Source organism: Dunckerocampus dactyliophorus, chromosome 15 (assembly GCF_027744805.1).
Source record: "Dunckerocampus dactyliophorus isolate RoL2022-P2 chromosome 15, RoL_Ddac_1.1, whole genome shotgun sequence".
In the NCBI taxonomy this organism is placed as follows: Eukaryota; Metazoa; Chordata; class Actinopteri; order Syngnathiformes; family Syngnathidae; genus Dunckerocampus; species Dunckerocampus dactyliophorus.
Window position 1 is genome coordinate 23206111 of NC_072833.1, and position 23126 is coordinate 23229236.

General features: G+C 39.0%; 1 protein-coding gene across 1 annotated transcript; it reads left to right on the forward strand.

Annotated features, from left to right (window-relative positions):
• Window positions 1–23126, forward strand: LOC129168353 (CTD nuclear envelope phosphatase 1A). The gene is made up of 8 exons (XM_054753524.1): window positions 1–193; window positions 11267–11333; window positions 16819–16937; window positions 17006–17077; window positions 17150–17266; window positions 21157–21268; window positions 21370–21454; window positions 21753–23126. The coding sequence occupies exons 1-8, from the start codon at window positions 89–91 to the stop codon at window positions 21811–21813; spliced, it is 738 nt and encodes a 245-aa protein (XP_054609499.1). The 5' UTR covers window positions 1–88; the 3' UTR covers window positions 21814–23126.

A 23126-nucleotide genomic window follows, 5' to 3' on the forward strand; every position in this document is an offset into this window, starting at 1 on the left:
ACTGTCACTCGCCATTAAAAGGGCTGCCGCCGCTGCTTCTTCTTATTACTTGGTCGTGTTTTGGGGGGGTCTTTGCGTGCTTGTCAACATGCTGAAGACCCGCCAGTGTTTACTGGGGATCCGCACTTTCCTCGGCGTGACGTCCAGACTATGGGGCTTCATCATGTACATCCTCAGGAAGCACCTACGAACGGTAAGACATACTAACGTCATTACATTAGGTACACTGACAATGGTGTTTCATAGTCAACAACTGTGAAAAGGACGCGGATGTGATTCCAAGTTATGGCTGGTACTACTAGCAGATTAGTTAACGCTCGCTAGCTCACTGTATTTCCTTACATAGTTGGCTGGTAGCATTTATTTACTCAGCCATAGAGAATACCAGGGGTACTTACAAATAAACGATATGTAATTGTAGTATATATAAATATATATACGCATATCTAAAGTCCAATAAGTACTGCAAACGGTAGCTTTTTACACATGCCTTGACACTACTTGCAGCCATAGTAGCGTTGCTGATTCTCATAAAATGACAACTTTTTCTCGTAATATTTGTGAAAAATCTATTGCATATTGTTGTAAGTTAAGTACATAAAAAATAGGATATGCAATTCGTCTTTGAACTACAGTGCCTTATCGGTGGTAGTAGAAGCAGTTATGACTTTTTTCTTGTGATACTAGCTACCTATCTCGAGACTGCATTTTCTCATATAGTGGGTTAGTAACATGTATTCATTCAACCACAGAGAGTGCTAGGCACATTTAGTATTTACATAATGATACTGAATGTAAAAAAAAAGAATCACATTTTTAATCAGCTTTGCAGGTGCCACAGTGCAGTCGTCTAGTAGTACAAGTAGAAGTATTAGTGGTGTTTTTTTTTTTTTTTGTAAAAACAATATTAGCTGGCTGCATCGTGGCGGAGTGGTTAGCATGTTGGCCACTCAGTCAGGAGATCTGGGTTTGAATCTTCGGGCATATGTCTGTGGCGTTCGCATGTTCGCCCCGTGTGTGCGTGGGTTTTCTCCTCCCACATTGCATGTTTGGTTAATTGGCAACTCTAAATTGTCCAAAGGCATAAATGTGAGTGTGAATGGTTGTTTTTCTGCATGTGCCCTACGATTGGCTGGCGACCAGTCAGCTGGGATAGGCTGTAGTTACCCTAGTGAGGATTAAATAGCATAGAAAATGAATGAATATTACCTGGCTATATGTCTTCTCAAAATCGAAATAATATATACTACTTTCACTTTGAACTCTACCGCAAACGTCAGCTTTACCGATTTCATGACGGCATCAACAGCAGCAGAAGTCTAGTCTCGCTAGATACTGCGTGTTCCCGTGTAGTGGCCAATACCATTTGACTGAATTGCAGAGAGTGTCAGGGGTGTTTGCAACCAAAAAAATTAAAAAGATAGTAAATTATCAAAATATAATAACTTATTCAAGTAAAGATAATCACACTTTCTCTGTGAAATCCACCCCAAATATCAGTTTTACAGATGTCATGGTGATATCTGTCAAAGTAATGTAGTAGTTATGACTTTTTCTCCTGTAATATTAGGTAGCTAGGCGCTGTGTTCAAGTTTATTTACTCAGCTGCAGATGTGTTGGCAAGTGTAGCCAAGTATTTTCCAATCACTATTTGTAAATACTTTCCCACAAGCAAATTATTATTTAAAATTATTAAAAACAAAGTCTTAAAAGTGTTAAAATACATACATATTAATCACATGTATGCAACTGCAGAGAGTGACAGGTATCTATTACGACCTTTTTGATTTGTAAAAAAAAAAAAAAAAAAAAAAAATTAGCTCATGAGCTAATTTTTTTTTCTTTTCCAGTCAATGTTGAACAATTTTGCATCTTTCACTGCTTTTATACTCAACTTTAAGCTTCGATTTTACAGATGCCACGTCTGTGGTTACATCTACCACGTCACATGGTGCTATCAGTCGTATAGTAAATCTAATAGGGATGCACAATATGGTTTTTTCACGCCAAAACGGATACCAATAACTTCTTGCTGCTCAAGACCGATACCAACACCTATAACCGATAACTTTTAATCATTTTTTTAAAATTTAGATTTAACTGTAGTTTGTGCACATCTGGCTGCACAGTAAGAACGACCCAACCAAAGTTGATTTGACAAGCTGCACCTGCAGATTTGTATTTACCAAATATCATGACATCACTACAACTGTATTAACTCATTCAATACCAAAAACGTAGATATACATTTTTATAAACCCAAACGCCCGATCCCAACTACATATTTATACGTCTTGTACATTTTTTTGCGTGAGAGGCAAAGACATGTGATGAGGCTACTCTCCACAATGGATTTCACTTCAGAGCAGTTTTAAGCCATAAAACGGCCATAAGGTGGCAGAAGTGATAAGAGCTCAGCAGAGATCATGTGCACGGAAGCACACATGACAAGAAGGTGGATATGAGAGTACGTGGAGGAGTGTAGTTCAGTTCCAAATGTGAAAATTGTAAATAGTTCATGGTAGGGGTGTAATGATTTGTTTTAATAATGATTTGATTCGTATCATGGTTCGTGGTTGCCGATACGATTCAAGAACGATATTGGTTCATTTAGAATGATCTGACCCGGGATGTTTCTGTAACTTTAAATTGATTCAGTAACTTTTTAGCCAAAAATTCAACCAGTGTGACTGAAATAAATACCTGTGTACTGGACAGTACATGAAGTTTCCTAGTTTCACGTTGTTTTTTGTAAGGGAATCAGGTATAAATTAATAATGGTTACAAAAAACAGTAAACAACAATTAATCGCAAATGATCTCAAATTTTATTTTAATAAAGTGCAACCAACACTTCAAGTTGAAATAACAGGAGGTTAACCTTTTCTGCTCTCGTTTTCAATATTCAATGTGTTTTCAATAAAATAAATGTCAGTTGCACTTAGTGTACAACAGTAAGTTTACCTGCTATTTTTGTTGTTGTTTTTCACCATTGAAATGATACAAATACAATACACTAGGTCCCCAACTTATGAACATCCGACTAGTGAACATTTGCGGATACCAACACAAGACGACAGGTCTATATTTTATTTTATTTTGCCTTCTAGTCGCTCCATCAGTATTTATACTGCTATCTGCTTGACCAGTAGAGGGCACTGTGACACTGCTAATGTGACCAACAGACGCTGGGGCGAGAAAGCTAAATGGAACGCTAAATTGTAGCTGTATGATACAACCTGGACAGAGCGTGTGATTAAAGTTTATGAAGAGTTAATAGGCCTGCTTAATTCTACACCACCCACAGAACACTACCTCTTTTAGAAGAGTTTAACGATGACGACGATTTGTCCTTTTTCAATATCTCCTCCTCCACCACCACAACGACGTATGCTCGACCACTTCTCTTCAAATGTAAATAACATTTATCATTACGTATTATTATATCATTTTTATTATTATTGTTTTTCATTAATTATCCTCGTTTAATATTACTACTACATCCAAACTCATATTTACATACATACACATATACTGTATATGTATACACGTACATGTAGTACCTATATAATAGGTAATATTACCTTTTCCCGGACTTAAGAACAATTCGACTTAAGAACGGTCGTCTGGAACCAATTGTGTTCGTAAGTTGGAGACCTAGTGTATTAATATAAAAAATAAAGTGCAACCAACTTCTCTCAGGTTAAATGAGCAGTGGTTGAACCTGCTACGTCTCTCATTTTAATAAACAGACAGCAGTGCACTAATATTTAACAAAAGATCAAGTGTAATCAACTACTCTTCAATGGCTTTACAGATATTTTTTTCCAAAATATAAACTGATGAACATGATCTGGTCGCAGAAGCATGTGATCACTATGTTGCCAGCAGTACTAAAAACTTGCTCTGCTGTCACACCTGTGCCGGAAATACACAGGTACCGTTTAGCAAACTGTGCTAAACAGTGCATCTAAGGCCTTCTTACAAGGATGTGACTCATTTGGACTTATTTAGAACATCTCTCTCTTTGCAAAAGCCAAAGTGTTTCCACACACTGCAACTCAATGGTGGCTTAATTATTTATCGCTCGCAGGCTTGTCCTCTGCCAGCCGCCATGCTACGTTTTGTTGTCTGATGGCGCGTGGAGATAATGTCACAGACAGGCAGACTGAATCGAGTAACAATTAATGTTTATCATTAAAAGTGCTAACAAAAAAAAACATATCCATATAAAGCTCGCCGTGCTTAAATCCAATGCTTTATTTTCTAGTATCAATGCAATCGATTGATTAGCTTTCAAACGATGTTATATTGATATATATGTTGTCCGGAATGGCAACTTGCCGAACATAGATCAAAGTAGTTGGATCATAGGAATATAAATCGATACATTGATGTAGTAGATGAAGCGTTAGACCCCTAGGTCATGGTGTTATACTGTATTTGTAAATAAATTGTCATTTTGATATAAAGCAGCACCTTTTTTGTGTTGTTTTACATCAGATGTGTAAATGGTAATGTGTATGTGTTCCACAGTGTGTGTATGCGCGAATGAAGACCGCTGCGAGGCGCAGCGAGTCTTCAGCAGTCTTCATCCGCTGTGGAACACATACACAACAATGGACAAGCGGCAGCGCGCAGTGAGATGAGGGGAGAGAAAGTAACGCCGAGTGATTGTGAGGTCTGATTTTTTTTTTTGAGAAGGCATTTTTGTGATGCCAATGTATTAATTTTTTGAACGCATATTGTTTTGAGAAGTGGCACCACCAACTAATCGGAACTACGTTTTTCACCACCAAACAAACCGAACCGGGACAAAGTAGGGGGTAAGTCACTGTTGATGCGCTACACTGCTGATGGGCGTGTCATATAACTTAAAGCCAAAAAATCTGAACTATCCCTTTAACAAAACATGACAAAAATTGTGGCGACTCAGAAGTACAAACCCTGGCTCCAAGGGTAGGGCCCTATGATTTCCACATTAACAGAATCGCAGAATTGGCCAATAAAAATGGAATCTACTGTTAAACATTGAAACTCGCGGAAATTGACAAATTCTGAATTAAATGCTGTCATAGTGAGGAGAAGGAACGTTTGTGCGGGGAAGTATTTTCCCGGCGGACTGCTCAATCGTGGCTGAATCTCTTCACCAACACTAACCTGCCCTCTCATGAATTAAACATGTCTAAACGACGACCTGAAACACCAAACTTGGAAAACTCCACCTTACAGTGCGTGTATGTAAGCTAGCTAGGTTAGCTTAGTTTAGCAGAGCATGCTAGTGCGGCTGTGTGTGACTGCGGCTCAGGCTGTGTTTGTGTGTTTACACTGTTTTACCGTTTGTTCATGCAAATAAGCATTTTACAATGCCTGCCGATGTTGTGGAAGTTCTGAGTGAAATAAGGTTGAGAACCATTTTTATTCTGGCACCCAGCTTACCTGAACCGTCAACTGACATTCTCAACACACACAACACACTTCCGGCCTTGAAACTGTTCGTCATACTTATTTCTGTTAACAAAATATGGGTGTTATTAAAATACCTTACTAATAACGAAACTGAAATTGCATCAGTGACTACATCTTCCTTAACCACAAGCACGGGCATTACAGGTTGTTGAGGATTTTGTACAAATGTGTGCAGAGGATGACACCCCGGGTCGTCTCTGGCAGTTTTTTGCACTTCTCAAAGACCACGGCGATAGGAACAGGCCCCGGTGTTGTCGCGATGCTGTCGTTTCAGGTGGCGGATAAGGTTTGCTATGTTGAAGCTTCATGTGTTTTTTTTTTTTCCTCATTGCAAAATGTCTCCCTCTGAAACGGGTGAGAAGTCCCACACGATCAACGGCATGTTTGTTTACAAGTAAGCTTAGGGGAGGTTACGACAGGCCGTTTGCAGCACGTCACAGAAAAGGAGCGCATGATTTTGTTCACGCAAGTCCACCCACAGCACAGTTCAGGTAATGTCGCCTCATTGGAGCTTCAGATTTATTGGTACGACGTCATAATTCCTCATAATTATCGTGCACCCATAAAACGAAATATCAGTACATAAGCTACTACTACTACTAGTACTACTACTACTAGGAGACTGGGGGGAGGGGGTCTTCCTGTGGTTGTCCACCAACCACTGGGGGTTCCTGGCCCCAGAATGAATTCTAAAAGGGAAAGGGGGGCAGCAAGGTAGTCTCAGTCAAAGTCACCCCCCTTGCAAGTGGTGCCCAGCGGTCAGCTGACACCCACTGACAGCTGGGGTGGATAAAAATAGTCTTTTAAGGAAAGGTGCGAAGGAGGGAGACCACTGCTACCTTACAAACTACACTCCAGTGTTTTAACGCTGTATTGTTAATACCATTGGCAACTTATTCATTTATAGAAACTACAGCTAGAAATTCAGTGTATAAATTCATCAAAGCTTTGATTTAAAATTTTTCCCGACAAAGTAGAAATGACAGCAATAATTTAAACCATATTTTGATTTTATTTGATCAAAAATTGAACAGAAGTAACTCCTATTTCCATCCTGGAGCTAAAGTGCCAGCTAGGCCTGTCACAGTAACAAATTTTGCTGGCGATAATTATCCTACACATTATTGCCAATAATTATTAGTATTTTGAATCCATTTTTAAATTAATGTAATAATATATTGCATAATTATGGGAGGACACCATATCAAAAATAATAAACTTTAATTTCTCAAGGGTATTTAACATTGTCAATGGAATGACAAGCGCTTTTAAATAAAATACATTATACATAATAAATTAAACAAACAAAAACCCCAATGAAAATAAAATGGACTCTCAGTCTCAGTCCATCCATCCATCTTCTATGCCGCTTACCCTCACTAAGGTCGCGGGGGTATGCTGGAGCCTATCCCAGCTGACGTCGGACAGGGGTACACACTGGACTGCCCAGTCAATAGCAGGGCACATAGAGACAACCATTCACACCTATGGCCAATTTAGAGTCACCATTTAGCCTAACATGCATGTTTTTGGAAAGTGGGAGGAAACCGGAATACACGGAGAAAACCCACGCACGAGGAGAAGATGTAAAGAATTTGCAAAAATTGCATATGAATAAAAATCACAAATCAATCACAATATTTCTGATTTTGAATCGGTGTGTCTTTTGTTATTGTCTGAATATTGACCAAAAAGAGAAATACACCAGAAATATTTCACAGTGGTGAAATTCACTGTGTCAGTGCATATGTCAGCTCATTTGCAGACACACTTCCTTGATGCAATAGATCGTTGGACAATTTTGCCCAGGAATTCAAAAGCGGATATAGCTTGGCTAACTTTTCTAATTGGATGTCAGCCACTGAAAACATTTGTACAAAATCCTCAACAAATTGTTTTGCCCTTGCTTGTGTTTAAGGAAGACAATATGAGCAAAAAAAACAAATATCAGATCATATTTGCCTGCGTGTAAAATATCTGATATTGGCACTTTAATGCAACCAGTCATTCCAGACTCCACCCCAGCAGCGGACGGATAGAGCCCGTGTGATCACAGCAACAGCGTGTGCTAGCTAACGTCTTTAGCAAGGAGTGAAGTGGAGGAGTGATGTCGGCCGTGTGACAGTATTTTTTGTTAAAGTCCAAAAAAGATGTTGCAGCTGAGTGCAAAACTTGTCACGTTTCCAATGGTGGCACAGAACCAAGGAAGTTTAATACAGCCAACCTCATCACACAGTTGAAGCAGCATCACACGGGAAACTCTCACGGGACAGCAAAATTCATAGGCTATGACAGAAGAACCAGCCTGTTGTTGGTGAGTAATGTGAGGTTTAAACGTTTCATTGAACACCTCGAACAGCGCTGTATTATGCCTAGCAGTCACTACACCATGGACAAAACTATAAAGAAGTAAATGCATAAAGTAGTACAGTAATCCCTCGTTTATCGCAGTTAAGTTGTTCCAGACCCAACCACAATAAGTGAATATCCACAAAGTAGGATTCCTTCTTTATAAATGGAGTATTTTAGTAGTCATGGCATAGTAAACCTGCTCTTCTAAATACTTATGTTTTACATTATTAAAGCCATATAGACATGAAATAACACCCACATAGTCACCTTTACATTCATATTACCCAATATAGTAGATATAATATGAGAAAATAAGACATCTAAGACAGTTTACCTTGTAGGAGAGCAGAATCGATGCCGGACAAGAAGTGATATTGGGGGTTCAGAGTTGAGTTTTAGCTTGTTTAGTTGCAGCTATGGCTGCAACAATAACCCATGTTGTTCTTCTTCTTATTATTATTGTTATCAAGTTATTATTATTATTGTGCCTGTTTTGAGATAATTTAAACCTACAATAACAGCCACTTGTTCAAGTCTTGTGCTTTGGTGGTGGTCTCATCAAACAATTACTGACACATAGTGACCAATGTAGAATACTACATTCACACGTTGGTCTTAATGGCTTATACTGTATTTGTATTTTTGTGCATTTTTATTCTTGAAAATGCTTAATTTGGGCAAAGAATATGAACAATTGGCTTAAATATGAATGGTTTTTGACTAATAGGCTGTAGTCAACCCACGAAACAACATAATTTAGTCATTAATTAATGTTTGAAAAAACACGGTAGAATGAGGGAGTGATGTTCGAACCGCGATGTAACAAGGGACATCTGTAAATGACCCAGTTTTTCCTCATACAGTACCTACTGTTGCTGACTATTGCTCTGTGTCACTTGATCAAGCCTTTTCTAACATTCCACACCCCAAAATGGGTCATAAAAGTATGTATGATTCGGGCTGCTATCAAATTGATACCGGTAACGGACGATATTCAAGGCAGCAATATCTTTTTCCTATTGGAAGTGATAAAGGCGCTTCGGGACAGCCCACATTTTTTTTTATTGGAACGTACTGGTAAATATTTCAACTAGGTGAAATTTATCCGCAGTGGTTTTTGTAAACCACGGTCTTCATAGGATTCGGTTTTCAACTAAAATTGTTATGTGATGATTTGTTATCGTAAGGCTAAACAGTGCGCCTCACGAAGTAGTCCGTTTGCTGCATATCATTCCTTGGAATGCAGCGCCCAGTCAGTTAGTCTCTGTGAAGAATACATAGTGGCTCTTCAAGAGTTGGGACACCAGGGCTATGTTCACAGTGCAGGTCAATTCTGATCTTTGCTCATGTGTGACCTGCATCTGATTTTTTTTCATGTCAGTGTGAACAGCGCAATTCAGATTTTTTTAAATGCCACTCAGGCCTCGTTCTTATGTACTTTACAATATGTGTATGAATGTATATGTGTATATATACAATATATGCTTTGTGTTATTGGTTGCTCGTTTCAACATTTCAGCTTTTTGTCATTGTGCCCTTTGCTGTATTTTTATCATTTTTGCTGTTTTTTAAAAAATTTTATTTTGTTTCTGCAGTGATGCAATGACAAATGAGCCACGGATCACAGATGGCCCCTGAGCCGCACTTTTGTGGCTCTTGGTCCGGGTCGGGCTTGTGGTGTCGACTTCATGAGCAAACTACAACTATTGGGCTTGTTGGCTCAGTGTCGTGGATGAGCGATGCAGATTGAGGAGAGGCAGGGCTGGTCAATGCGCCCTTAACGAGCGGCGTCATCACGGCTCAAAGATTTTTTTGGAGGTGCACGTCTATGGAGTTATATTTGTGCCTTAACTTTGAGGTAGCAAAGGCAGTCTTTGAGCCCGAGTAACGCGCAATAACAACTGTTGTGTTCGTAAGCACATCGCTGCAGCACTCATCACAGCGATGTCATTCGCTGTCATTCCCTCCCTCTCTCGCTCGACCTTTTTGCTAGCGCGGGGAGTGAGGTGGTGTACTAGTGTACCTCCGGCTGGGTTATGGGGACTGGGCTCGTTGCTGGGCCTCGCAGGTTGCTGCCTGCATAGCTGCGAGGCGAACAGGCTTATTCAGTGGACAAAATGCGTACATTTTTACAACATGTTCTCGCGATCGACCGGCAAAGTCCCGAAGATTGACTAGTAGCTCACGATCGACGGGTTGGCGACCCCTGATTGAGAGTAGGTTTCAGTTTGAGTTGGACCCTTTGGCACGTATTGACACTAACCAAGATTCCACTGTAATTTCCATCTATAATATTAGGAGTGTTTTATTAAGTGCTTTCTAATGTCACTACCACTGTATACTTGCAATATCTTGACTTTATCTTGAAATGTTTTGGTTAAAATTTTCATACAGCATTACAACTATAAATAGACTATTCTTTGTTCTCATAATGTCCCAACTGTAGACTTCAAGAATTACAACCTTTTTCTTTCAATATCACCACTTTTGACTTGTAAAATGAAGGGTTTTTTTTTTTTTTGCTTAATATTACAACTCGTAGACAACCAGACTTTGACTTTTTTTCTTGTAATATCACAACATAACCTTTTTCTTGTATGTTGCGCTTTCTTTATTTTAACGTTTTTCTCCTAATGTTCCACATTTGTTTCTTGTAGTTTTACAGCTGTTACCTTGAAAAATGACTTTTTCGTAATAATGTTATGACTTTTTCCATTTAGATTATTCTTCTTGTTAGATTATTCTTCTTTATGCTCGTAATGTTGCGACTTTTTCTTGCAACTTTTTTCTCATAATGTTAGGACTTTTTTTCCCATAATATCCCAAACTCTTTTTTTTTTTTTAAAGGAGAATTTTTTTGGTGTAATGTTTTGCATTTTTCTTATAAAATGATGGCAATTTTTTAAATTACGACTTTATTCTTGTATTTCTACATTATTCTCACATGTTTTAACATTATACAATACATTATATTATATTCTTGCAGTGCTACATCTTGTTTCGTAAAATGACTGTCTTTTGTGTAGCTTGTAATATTGCATTTTTTTTGTCTTTGTTACAAGATTACTACTTTATTGTTGTAATATCACCGCTTTATTTGCATAAAATTACAACTGTATTCTGTACAGAATTTTTTACCATCATTTAAAAACTGTTCTCGCTGTCACGGCGTTATTCTCTTTAAAAAAAAATACAACATGATACTCTACATTTCAAGATTTCTACATTGATTTCACATTTCTATAGTGAGTGTATATAGTATATATACACTATAGTCAGTGTATAGTGTGTGTGTGTGTGTGTGTGTGTGTGTGCGTGCGTGCGTGCGTGCGTGCATACAATATATAATTTTTATATCTATTTTTTTGTGTATTGTCTTAAAAATGGCTTTTTATTATCATTTTGTGTTTTATATTTTAATCAAGCATTTAAACCTGTTGTTGCAGATAATCCAGTATCAAACCGTGAGATACGACACTTTGCCTCTGTCGCCTATCTCCAGAAACAGACTGAGTGAGTACATAATAAGCAATATAACTCGATTTAATATATTCACTCTATTACGGTGGTCCTCATTTTTCAACTTTTGAAAGTTCATGTTCTCACCCCAACATTATGTTGAATTAAAAAACAAATTTGGGCAAAACATTTAACAATATTGATTAATATTTAGAGGTTGCCCAAGACCTTTGAGGTTTAACACATACTATGCATATTCAGGACTTTTTTATATTATGTAATGCTAGCATATGGTGGTGTGAAAAAGTGTTCGCCTCCGTCCTGATTTGTTTTTTTGCAGGTTTGTCATCCTTAAATGGTTTAGATCATCAAACAAATTTAAATATTAGTCAATGACAACACAACTGAACACAAAATGCATTTTTTAAATGAAGCTTTTTATTATTAAGGGAGAAAAAAATCCAAAACTACATGGCCCTGTGTGGTAAAGTGATTGCCCACACCCTCGTTAAAACATAACTTAACTAATAATTGACATTAATTGAGATCTATAAGTCTGAAAAAGGTTATAAAGAAATTTCTGAAGCTTTGCGACTCCAGCGAACCACAGTGAGAGCCATTATACACAAATGGCAAAAACATGCAACAGTAGTGAACCTTCCCAGGAGTGACCAGCCAACCAAAATGACCCCAAGAGCGCAGCGACGACTCATCCAAGAGGTTACAAAAGAACCCCACAACAGCATCCAAAGAACTACAGACTTCACTTGCCTCAGTTAAGGTCAGTGTTCATGACTCCACCATAAGAAAAACACTAGACAAAAACTGCCTGCATGGCAGAGTTCCAAGAGAAAGCCACTGCTGAACAAACAGAACATTAAGGCTTGTCTCAATTTTGCCAGAAAACATCTTGATGATCCCCAAGACCTTTTAGGAAAATACTCTGAAGAGACAAACGTTTTTGGAAAGTGTGTGCCTCATTACATCTGGCATAAAAATAACACCGTATTTCAGAAAAAGAACATCATAGCAACAGTACAATATGTTGGTGGTAGTGTGATGGTCTGGAGCTGTTTTGCTGCTTCAGGTCCTGGAAGACTTGCTGTGATAAATGGGACCAAGAATTCTGCTGTCTACCAAAAAATCCTGAAGGAGAATGTCCGGCCATCTGTTGGTGACCTCAAGCGGAGTCCAACTTGGGTTCTGCAGCAGGACAATGATCCAAAACGCACCAGCAAGTCCACCTCTGAATGACTGAAGAGAAAAAGACTTTGGAGTGGCCTAGTCAAAGTCGTGACCTGAATCCTACTTTACTGTTTTAGCTGTTTTTTTCTTATTAAAGAGACACTTATTAAATTATTTAATATTATTTTTCTCGAGAAGGGGGTGCAGTTTTATTTCACTTAAAAAATAAGCCTCTTGTGTTCATTTTTATTGTTTGTCCAGTCAAACCCTATATTAGTCATGTGACATTGGTCCCGTTTTCTTTTAAATGCAGTTTAGGTGACAAGATAATTGTGTTGCATTCAAACAATATGGTGATATGCTGGGTTTCATTACATTTGATCGTCATATGAGCTAGTTTGTTTGATACAATTTAAAGGGATAGTTCGGATTTTTTGACATGAAGTTGTATGACATCCCCATCAGCATTGTAGTCCAATAACAGCGAGTTACCCCCCACTTGGTCTCTATGTTCAGTTCTAGTCAGATTTGATGAAGAACGTACTTCCACTTAGTTGCTGGGGACAAGTAAAGAGTTTGGCTTCTAAAAACAATATGCGTTCAAACATTTTCATCACAAAAATTCCTTCTCAGAAAACACAAACCACACAAAATTCTCACCGTTATGTCTGTCTCCCACCGTATCCCTGCGCACTGTCGCCTGTGCGTTCATGTGAATGTGATGAAGACACTCGCACCTTCTTCCGCTGTGGAACACATATGTAAACAAGATGGCCGTGGCACTCAGTCACGGAAGTAGATGCGAGTGTCTTCTGTACATACAAATGAACGCACAGGCAACAGTGCGCAGGAATACGGCGGGAGACAAATATATGACGGCAAGCGTTTTGTGAGGTCTGATTTTTTTTTTTTTTGTGATGCAAATGTATTCATCTTTTGAACGCATATTATTTTGAGAAGCCAAACTCTTTACTTAATTGTCTTCTGCCATTAAGTGGAACTATGTTCTTTATCACGGAAATCTGACCAGAACTGGACTTGGAGACCAAGTGGGGGGTAAGTCACTGTTATTGGACTACAATGCCGATGGGGATGTCGTACAACTTCATGTCAAAACATTTGAACTATCCCTTTATGGCAGGGGTGTCAGAGTCGTGCCATGGAGGGCCGAGACAATGCAGGTTTTCTTTCCAGCCGGTCACTAAAGCAGGTGATTTTAATGATCAACACCTCCTTCAATTTGAGAGAAGCAGCTCATCAATTAAATCACCTGCTGAAGAAACTGGTTGGAGGGAAAACATGCAGTGTCTCGGCCCTCCATGGCACGAGTTTGACACATGTGCTTTAAGGCAAAATGAGGTTCGGACCTTTGCTGTGAAAAAAATTGCATAAACGGACCTTATTCAATTTTAATTGAAGACCCCTGACGTATATCATAGCTCAGAGTTCAACATTCTGTCTGTCATACAAGCATGAGAAGTAGGCCTGTCAGGGTAACAAATTTTGCTGGACGATAATTGTCCCTACAAATTATTGCTGCTAAACGATTTTATTGTCAGCATTATTTTTTTTCATTAATGTAATGTTAAGATAGGGCATAATAATGTGAGTACACCGTGTCAAAAGCCTTAAACTTTAATTTCTCAAGAGTATTTAACATTTTAATTCGAATATCAATAGCTTTTAAATAAAATCAACAACATGCTAAATTAAGCAAACAAAAACCCCAATGAAATGAGACTCTCATTTAGGAAAAATTGCACTTAAATAAAAATCACAATCAATCACAATATTTCTGGTTTTGAATTAGTGTCACTTTTGTTATTAATAACCCGGAAAATACTACTGTATGAAGTTCACATTGTTTGTCAATGCAGATGTCAGCTCATTTGCATATACACTTCATTGAGCTACTTTTGGCAACATTGTGTGTGGAATGCACTGTTTACGTTTAATGAGGTGTAATGTTTTGTTGGAGTTTGGTCAAAATACATGTTTTGGGAGCTGCAAAAGCGTTAGGTGCATAATGAGGTGTTATAGGGAATCACGGCAATTTTAAGGCCCTGTCACACCTTGACAATTTAGCCAGCTTACGCCAACGTATGAAAAATTTGGCCAATACGCTGGCGTACGTCGAACAAGTTATGGGTAAGTTTTGTATATGTTAACAGCACGCGGAAGCACGCCGGCATACGTGTAAGTCGTCCAAAAATTTGGTGCCTGCATAAAACTTTTCAACGTATGTCAACGTATGATTCATACGTCCCGCATCCGCGGGCAATAAGTTATGCCATCGTTGACACCCGTTCACACACGTTATTTGTAAGTTATGCACAAGTCGTAATACGTCAACGTACCTTGAGACAAAACTATCTTAGCTTGACCAGTAGAGGTGACACAGAATGCAACTAACATGTTTTTATTTTTTTGCGCTTTGTCTGAGAGAAACAATGCATGTTTTAATCAAGCATTATTGATCACGTCAACATAAAGTGCGTAGGAGTATTTACATTCAAAAAGAATGGAGAGATACAGCATGTTTCTGTCCAAGTTAGCGTTAGGTTTGATGCATTGTTAGTACTGTGTTAGTACTTGTCAAGTATGGAATCACAGGAGTGCCAAAATTAAAAGGGAATACGTGTGGAAATACAAAGAGAAGCAATAATAAAAAAAATATACAAATGTAGTCATTTTCTTTTTCCATTTTGTCATTGTTTCTTCTGTATTTGCTCTTGTTTTTCCTGTTTTGTATTTGTCTTTTCCACCTGCGTTTTGTCATTGCATTTAGTAATGACAAAGACAAAAGAATGATTTCCGCATTGTCTTTTGTTTTTTCCATTTTGGCGTCGCTTTTCCTGTTTTGTCTTTGTCATTACTAAATGCAATGACAAAACGCAAGTGGAAAAGACAAATACAAAGCAGGAAAACCAACGGCAAATTGGAAAAAACAAAGACAATACAGAAAAACAATGACAAAATGGAAAAAGAATATGACTACATTTGTATATATTTTTTATTATTGATTCTCTTTGTATTTCCACATTTTTATATTTTTGTATTATTAATTCTCTTTGTATTGTCACACGTATTCCCTTTTAATTTTGGCACTCCTGTGATTCCATAGCCAAGCTGCTAACTTATCTGCTAATGCAAACACGACAGTCTCCATCTCCTCTCAGCCAAAGCTTGACAAGAAGACACAGTTTTTTCTCAAGGTATGTTGACATATTACGACTTGTGTGTAACTTACAAATAACATGTGTGAACGGGTGTCAACGATCGCATAACTCATTGCCCGCGGATGCGGGGCGTATGAATCATACATTGACATACGTCGAAAAGTTTAGTGCACGCACTAAATTTTTAGACGACTTGGACGTACTACGATGTATGCCGGCGTGCTTCAGCGTGCTCTTAACATATACAAAACTTTCCCATAACTTATTTAACGTACGCCAGCGTATTGGCCAAATTTTTCATACGTTGGCGTACGCTGGCTAAATCGTCAAGGTGTGACAGGCGTTGGGCATTGGGCATAAGTTGTGAACGCCGGCAACACGCTACGGATTCGTTGATATAAGTTGTCTATAGGTTATAGAAACGTTCTATATAAGTTACTAATACGTCATGTGTACGGCGAACTCGTTATGAAGACGCTATGTATACGCCCAAAATTGCAAAAAAACCGTCGGCAGTTCAACGTATGCCATCAAAATGATCACGTCAGGCATGCGCTGCCTAAATCGTCAAGGTGTGACAGGGCCCTAAATGTACGTTCCACCGTTTTGTATTGTTAATTTCATTGTCTTTGTCACAAACTTTTCTGGTCACAAAATGACAATGCGCAAACGGGCTGAAATTGACATCAGATTGTGTTTTGTACACAACAGACACGAAGAAAGTATTCGACCGTGTAGCACAGGACACACGCAGCTAAATTTGCAAAATTGTCGAAAAATTGTTTAATTTATCGTGCAATTAATTGATTTATTGATTATCGTGACAAGTTTTTTTTTTCCTCTCATGTAATATGCTTGTATTAATGTATTATGTTGTTTACCACACTATCACAGTGACTTTGTGTATTATAAAAACACTACCTTTCATTTTGTTGTGTTTAAATGGTACAATTTCTGCAAAAATTTGCGATTCCAGAAATATTCAAAGGCCTTTAGCAAACCTCTAGATATTGTACAAATCGTTACAAAATTTTGCACGCTTTGTTATCATTGATACCTGAACTCATTTTAGGGGTGAGAATTGAACATTTGAAAAAGAAAAATGTTTTCCCCATATAAGGACCACCCTACACTATATACTACATTGCTGTGTCGTCGTCTTCTTCGCACTAAAGATGCAGTCAAGAGGAAGATTCTGGTCTTGGATCTGGACGAGACCCTTATCCACTCTCACCACGACGGGGTCCTGAGACCCACAGTGAGACCGGGAACGCCGCCCGACTTTATCCTCAAAGTAAGAACGTCTGAAATGGTCATTTATCAGGGTCTTCGTTCATAATTCCGAACTTGTTTGCCTCGCAGGTCGTCATCGATAAACACCCTGTCAGATTCTTCGTACACAAAAGGCCACACGTCGACTTCTTTTTAGAAGTGGTGCGTGTTTTGTTGTTTTGTTGCAAGCACAAACGCTAACGGTATAACAACGTGTGCTGTACGTCACCACAGGTGAGCCAGTGGTACGAGCTGGTGGTCTTCACGGCCAGCATGGAAATCTACGGCTCAGCGGTGGCCGACAAGTTGGACAATAATAGGAACATCCTCAGACGCAGATACTACAGACAGGTACCGCCCCTTAGCGCTCTTATTAGGAAGTCTGAGCATCAATGAACGACACTACGCTAGCTGTGGTACAAATGTCTTCAAAATATAGACTGAAGTACACTACTTGTCTAACAGTTCAGTGGCTTGCGCAGGTAAAACAATTATGGTTGTAATATTATTGGAATAGAACTTATTTTACACAAATTAAGTTATAATTGTACAGGCAAACAGATGTAATTGTAATATCACAACAGTGAAGTCAGAGGTTCACATGAAAACGGTTGTAGTTGTCATTTTTATGAGAAATAAAGGGATGTTCGGATTTTCTGACATGAAGTTGTATGACATCCCCATCAGCAGTGTAGTGCATCAATGGTACCTTACCCCCTTCTTCGTCCCGTGAGCCGCGTTCTGGTTGGATTTCAGTGATGAGGAATGTAGTTCCGGTTAGTTGGTGAGACCCCTTAAGTAAAGTTTGGCTTCTCAAAACAATACGCGTTGAAAAGAGTAATACATATGCATCACAAAAATGCATCAAAAAAATCAGACCTCACAATCACTCGCCGTTACTTTCAGGCCCGTCGAATCGTGGTGCGCTGTCACCTGGCCATTGGTGCTTACGTGTTCCACAGTGTTTACATGCCAAACTCTTTTCTTAAGGGGCCCCCACCAACTAACCGGAACTATGTTGCACATCACTGAATTCTGACCAGAACTCTGCTCACGGGACAAAGTGGGGGGCAAGTCACTGTTAATGCACTACACTGCTGATGGGGATGTCTTACAACTTCATGGCAAAAAAAAACAACTATCCCTTTTAAAGTGTAATCTTCCAAGAATATACAGTAAGGGGCTAGCCACATGGAAGGGGTTTCAGGTCAAAACGGCAAATTACTTTATCGTTTCAGCCTTTGATCCACACGGAAACGGTGTTCTGGGTGTCCTTAAACTTTTTTTTTTTTTTTTTTTTTAACTGCTTCCAGAGTCAGAGAATCTGAAAACAGCACCTTTTTGTTTTCGTGTAGACAAGCAGCTCACTTCTTTTTGAAAACGCTGACGTCGCTGACACGTCACCTGACCAGAAGTGAGCGCTGCCAACACGCCAACATAATATTTTAGTATTTAATAAACAATAATATTTTTGACTAGCATGACTCACCCAGTCGACATCCTCCTGATATTTAGTTGTCTTATACAGGCCATAATATATTGCCATGTGCATGTGTGTCTGTTTTCCTCGTCTCTCGCCTCCAAACAGGCAGGAAGAGAGTTCAGTCTGTGCATTGGTTTCAGCACCTTTTGTTCCATAGAACACCATGAACGGAGGGAGCCCTTCTGTCAGTTATACAGTCTCAGTGGGCGGAGGCGGGGCTGCTGGCACACACACACAGTGCAGAATGTTGTAGAAATTCAAATTAGTAGGTTGCGATATGTCTTTTTTTTTTTTTTTCATTGTGCATTTCTTAAAAGTAATGTAAAATCCTGTCTTGTCTCGTTCCTCAATACCCTAACTTGGGTATTGTCTCATCTCTTGAACTGAGTGTCTCGTGGCACCCCTACTAGTGTAGATATATGTGGGGTGCACGACACATACGGACTCCGCAAGTGCTATGTATGAAAAAATTTACACTTTGCCCAAACCGGAAACCAGCAAAAACGTACGAAAGACACACATTGGCCGTATGGAAGTGTGTAAATTTGTCTTGCAACCTGAAAAAAACCTAAGAACCTCTGCGGCCAGTCTATAGCTCAAAAATCATCACATCAGAAGCGCGCCCTACGTGCATTTCTTGCATGTTTTTGCATGTACACCGGCTGTAGGAGCCCGTACGACCGGTTGTAACCTAGGCTTACCTTGTCAACAAACAGGGAGGTCATTACTCAGCAGTTTGATTTATGGTGTCAGGAGAGAAATCATGGTATAACCATCACGTAGCAACTTAACATGCCTTCACAGGGCAAATACTACTACTACTACTACTACTACTACTACTACCGGAGGATAATTACAACTATCTTAACGGAAAACTGCACTTTTTTTTCTTAAAATTTTGCCCATTTTCCACCATCCTTATGTGAGACATGAACACACGTCTTTCTCTTTTCTGTGTGTTCTAAACATACAAAAACGGTTTAAAAGGGGCAGCTAAGACTGCACGTCATGAGATGCAACTATTCCGCCCATAAAGCCTTCTGAAAAATCCTCCAATAAGCGCCAACAACGTCCCATTTACATAATGTGACCTGCATACTCACCAAGCTACAGCAACGTTGTTAGTATTAGGGATGTAACGATACACTAAAATGTAATTTCGGTTTGGTTCAGTTTCTTGAAGTGCTCGGTTCAGTTATTTTTTGGTACAAAAATGGCAGAAAAAATGACTTCAAATGCTGTTATTTAAAAAAAAAATGCAAGCAGAACAAAAGCAACCCATTTGAGTTTTTTTTTTTTTTTTTTTTTAAATAGAACAATTATAATAAAATAAACTGTTGTATTTAAACATTGTGGCGAAATGTAATGACAGTTCCAGTTACAGTAAATAGCTCTCTGTTGCACGTGAAGTACAACCATCTGTCGGAAGTGAAATAGCGGACACATGTGATACTGTAGCTCGTTGACGACATCACTTTTAGGTTTTCCATAAAGTGCTGGTATAACTTTCTGGCTAAAGTGAGGATGTGATGATATTTTGTACCGAGGTTCAAAAACTTTAATCATATACAGTCATGGGGAAAATGATTAGACCACCCTTGTTTCTTCAGTTTATTGGTCCATTGTAATGCCTGGTACAAGTAAAAGTACATTTGTTTGGACAAATATGATGATAACAAATGTAGCTCATGAGAGTTGAATTTAAGAGCTGATATCTAGCAACTTCCATGCTTTTCTTGATAATAACCAAAATCAATTAAGTTCTTACATGAATAGCAATAGCATTGTACTGCCAAAAAATGTAACTCTTATGAGCTATTTTAGTTGTCATTGTTATATTTGTCCAAACAAATGTACCTTTAGTTGTATCAGGCATTCAAATGAACAATGGCTATAAAAACGCCCAATACCATGCGTTACGAACGACGTTAACTGCATTAACTGGCATAGTGACACCTCGCCACACCACACCGGCTAGCGACTAGCTTCACCTCATGAGCCACTACCAAAAGGTAACGCTACATATTGGAGCTGCCGCCACTGCTGCTGTGTTGTTTGTTTTCGAGTTTGGAAAACTTAATGCTACGTGTAGCGTTCCTTTCTATGTTGCTATGTGAAATCAATGCGCCTAGGAAGGAAGTTCCAGTCACACTTAAAAGGACCAAAATACTGTAAGTATTACATGTTACCATGAATGTGCCTGTTTACCACGTGTTCACGGCATGGATGTAAAACCATAAAACCTTGTTGGAGGTGTTTTAATAGCGAGCTTTGTAGGCGGCATGGTTGTGTGCCAATACCGACATTATTTGCCTGCCTCATTTGAACTGTTTTTCTATCTTTTAGAATGCACAGAAGAGAGGCGTGTGTTCATGTCACACATAAGGATTGTGGATGATGGGAAAAATTCCCCCCAAAAAGTGCAGTTTTCTTTAAACCCTAACCACATAAGTTTAGAAACTTTCCCAAACAAGTGCCGAAAAGCATGCTGGGAAGCGACCAGAGTGACACCACAGTTATTGACTCAAGACCACCGGCCAGTGGGGAGTCAGGCCTGCTCGGGCATGGAACCAACCCCTGTCAGCAGACCCACCCACCAGAGGGAATGCCAGGATGCCCCTCTCTCCTCCAAAATTAAAAAAAAGCATTACCCTCGAAAGAGCGTAATATGGAAGCATTGCGACGTTACTGGGGGGATGTTATGACTACCAGCATCATTTTGTGACCTCCTAGCTAACAAACCTTGTTGTTTTGCTAGCACTGTACATTGGACCTAGGCAGTTACATCAAAGACCTGGCAGTCGTACACGACGACCTGTCCAGTATTGTCATCCTGGATAATTCACCAGGAGCTTATAGAAGCCATCCAGGTAAGACCCCACCATCGTCATAATCACAATACGAAATGTTTGTCTTCCATGTGTAAAAAAAAAAAAAAAAAAACCAACACGTTGCCGATATTTGTTTCCAGACAATGCAATACCCATCAAATCCTGGTTTAGCGACCCTAGCGACACAGCACTTCTTAACTTGCTGCCTATGCTTGATGCATTAAGGTAAGCTATTCATTGTATCCCATCTATAGCCTTCATGATACACGGCTGAAACCGAAAGTGTTCTCAGATCTTCTGATTGTCTATTTTCACTTTAAGTTTCTAAACAAGGTTACTGGCGCCGTGTAGCTGTGAATAAGACACACACTGTGTACAATATCCATCAGATGCACGCATCATTTATCTTTGCAGCACACAGCACGTACCCCCAAGTCATTTTAGGGGGGGCGTACATAACCTCAAAATGGGGACACAATTTGTCATCTTTTTCTTCACTGCTTTTTTTTTTTTTTTTTTTCAGGTTCACTGCTGATGTGCGCTCCGTCCTCAGTCGAAATCTCCACCAGCATCGGCTCTGGTGATTGGCCCAATCAGAAAGAGGGGCGGGGTCTCTTTTTCTTCTTTCTTTTAAGCTCCCCCCCACCCCTCACCACCACCACCACCATTAGCATTGAAAAGAAAACTATGTCATGTATGAACACTTTGGGATCAGCCCAGATGCTTTTTGATTTCATCCCATGTCAGCAAAAACATGAAAAACAGATAACGGAGGTGCGTTTTTTTCCCACCATGATGAGGAAGAGGATTCGCCATGCAAAAATCGACACTTTTTATCATTGATTGAATGGTGTTTGCAAAGCATATACAATTACATATTTTTTTGCTGTTTCTGGACAAGTTTGTGGGGTTTTTTGATGTTTTTTTTTTTTTTTTTTTTAAATAAACTCTCCCCCAAAAAGACTCACTTTGACTGAATGAGGGTTTGAAGGAAAAACAATGAACTGCTGTGCCGTCTGTCACCATAGGAACCATCAGCATAATACTATGAAACTGCACTTTTTTGGGGGGGGGAGATTGGCCGATTTCACTTTGCTCCGGCCCCTTTACCTTTACCGTATTTTTGTTGTGGGGGAGGATTTAGAGCCCACGCCTTCAGAACAATGTCGCTCATGTTCTTCTATTGGCTCTGTGTTGCTAATATAATAAAAAAAAAACACACACACTTGTCAGTCCCGCTTGAATTCTTATCATTATTATTACGTCAAAACAACTGACAAACATCCATCTTACAAGTGGAAAAAGTAGTTGGCTGCAGTTAAAAACGAACAACACGTTTAGGCATGCCTCAGTTTGGAAGACTGACCCACATTTTGAAGCATTTGTCACCATCATAGTGTGTAAAAACACTAAAAATTAGGGATGCTCCCATCAGGGTTTTATGCTGACGATTCCTATACCGATCCCATGGATTAACCCTAGATTTTTCAATTTAGTTATGATGAGTGGTGTTGGCCAGTTAGACAAATCCAAATTATTACAAAAATCATTGGACAGATTGTCTTTTTTTTTTGTATTACTTGACATAAACCTGAATTTAATTTGATGCATGTTTTACACGGGAAATAAATTGTTCAATAATTAGTTTTTTAGTTCACGATAATCAAAATGAACAGAATTTAATCATCCAAATAAATCTCTTTATGAAATAGAAATGTGTCCTGCTAAACTGAAAAGAGAATAAAGAATAAAGAGAGTGTCCAGGTTGCAGGGGGTGTCCAACTTTCATCACTCTTACGGCTGTCAAGTATTTGTGTTTTATTTCCGACTGGCAACATGTCAGTTGCACACTACTTTATGTGCCAAGCACATCTCCACTCAAACAGTGTGGTCGTCT

What these genes read in the sequence shown, in the direction of transcription:
- LOC129168353 (XM_054753524.1), top strand. Translation starts at nt 89, where the DNA reads ATGCTGAAGACCCGCCAGTGTTTACTGGGGATCCGCACTTTCCTCGGC. An exon ending in CGCCCGACTTTATCCTCAAA is followed by an intron (nt 16,938 to 17,005) that starts GTAAGAACGTCT and finishes TTTGCCTCGCAG; the next exon opens with GTCGTCATCGATAAACACCC. An exon ending in GACGCAGATACTACAGACAG is followed by an intron (nt 17,267 to 21,156) that starts GTACCGCCCCTT and finishes TTGTTTTGCTAG; the next exon opens with CACTGTACATTGGACCTAGG.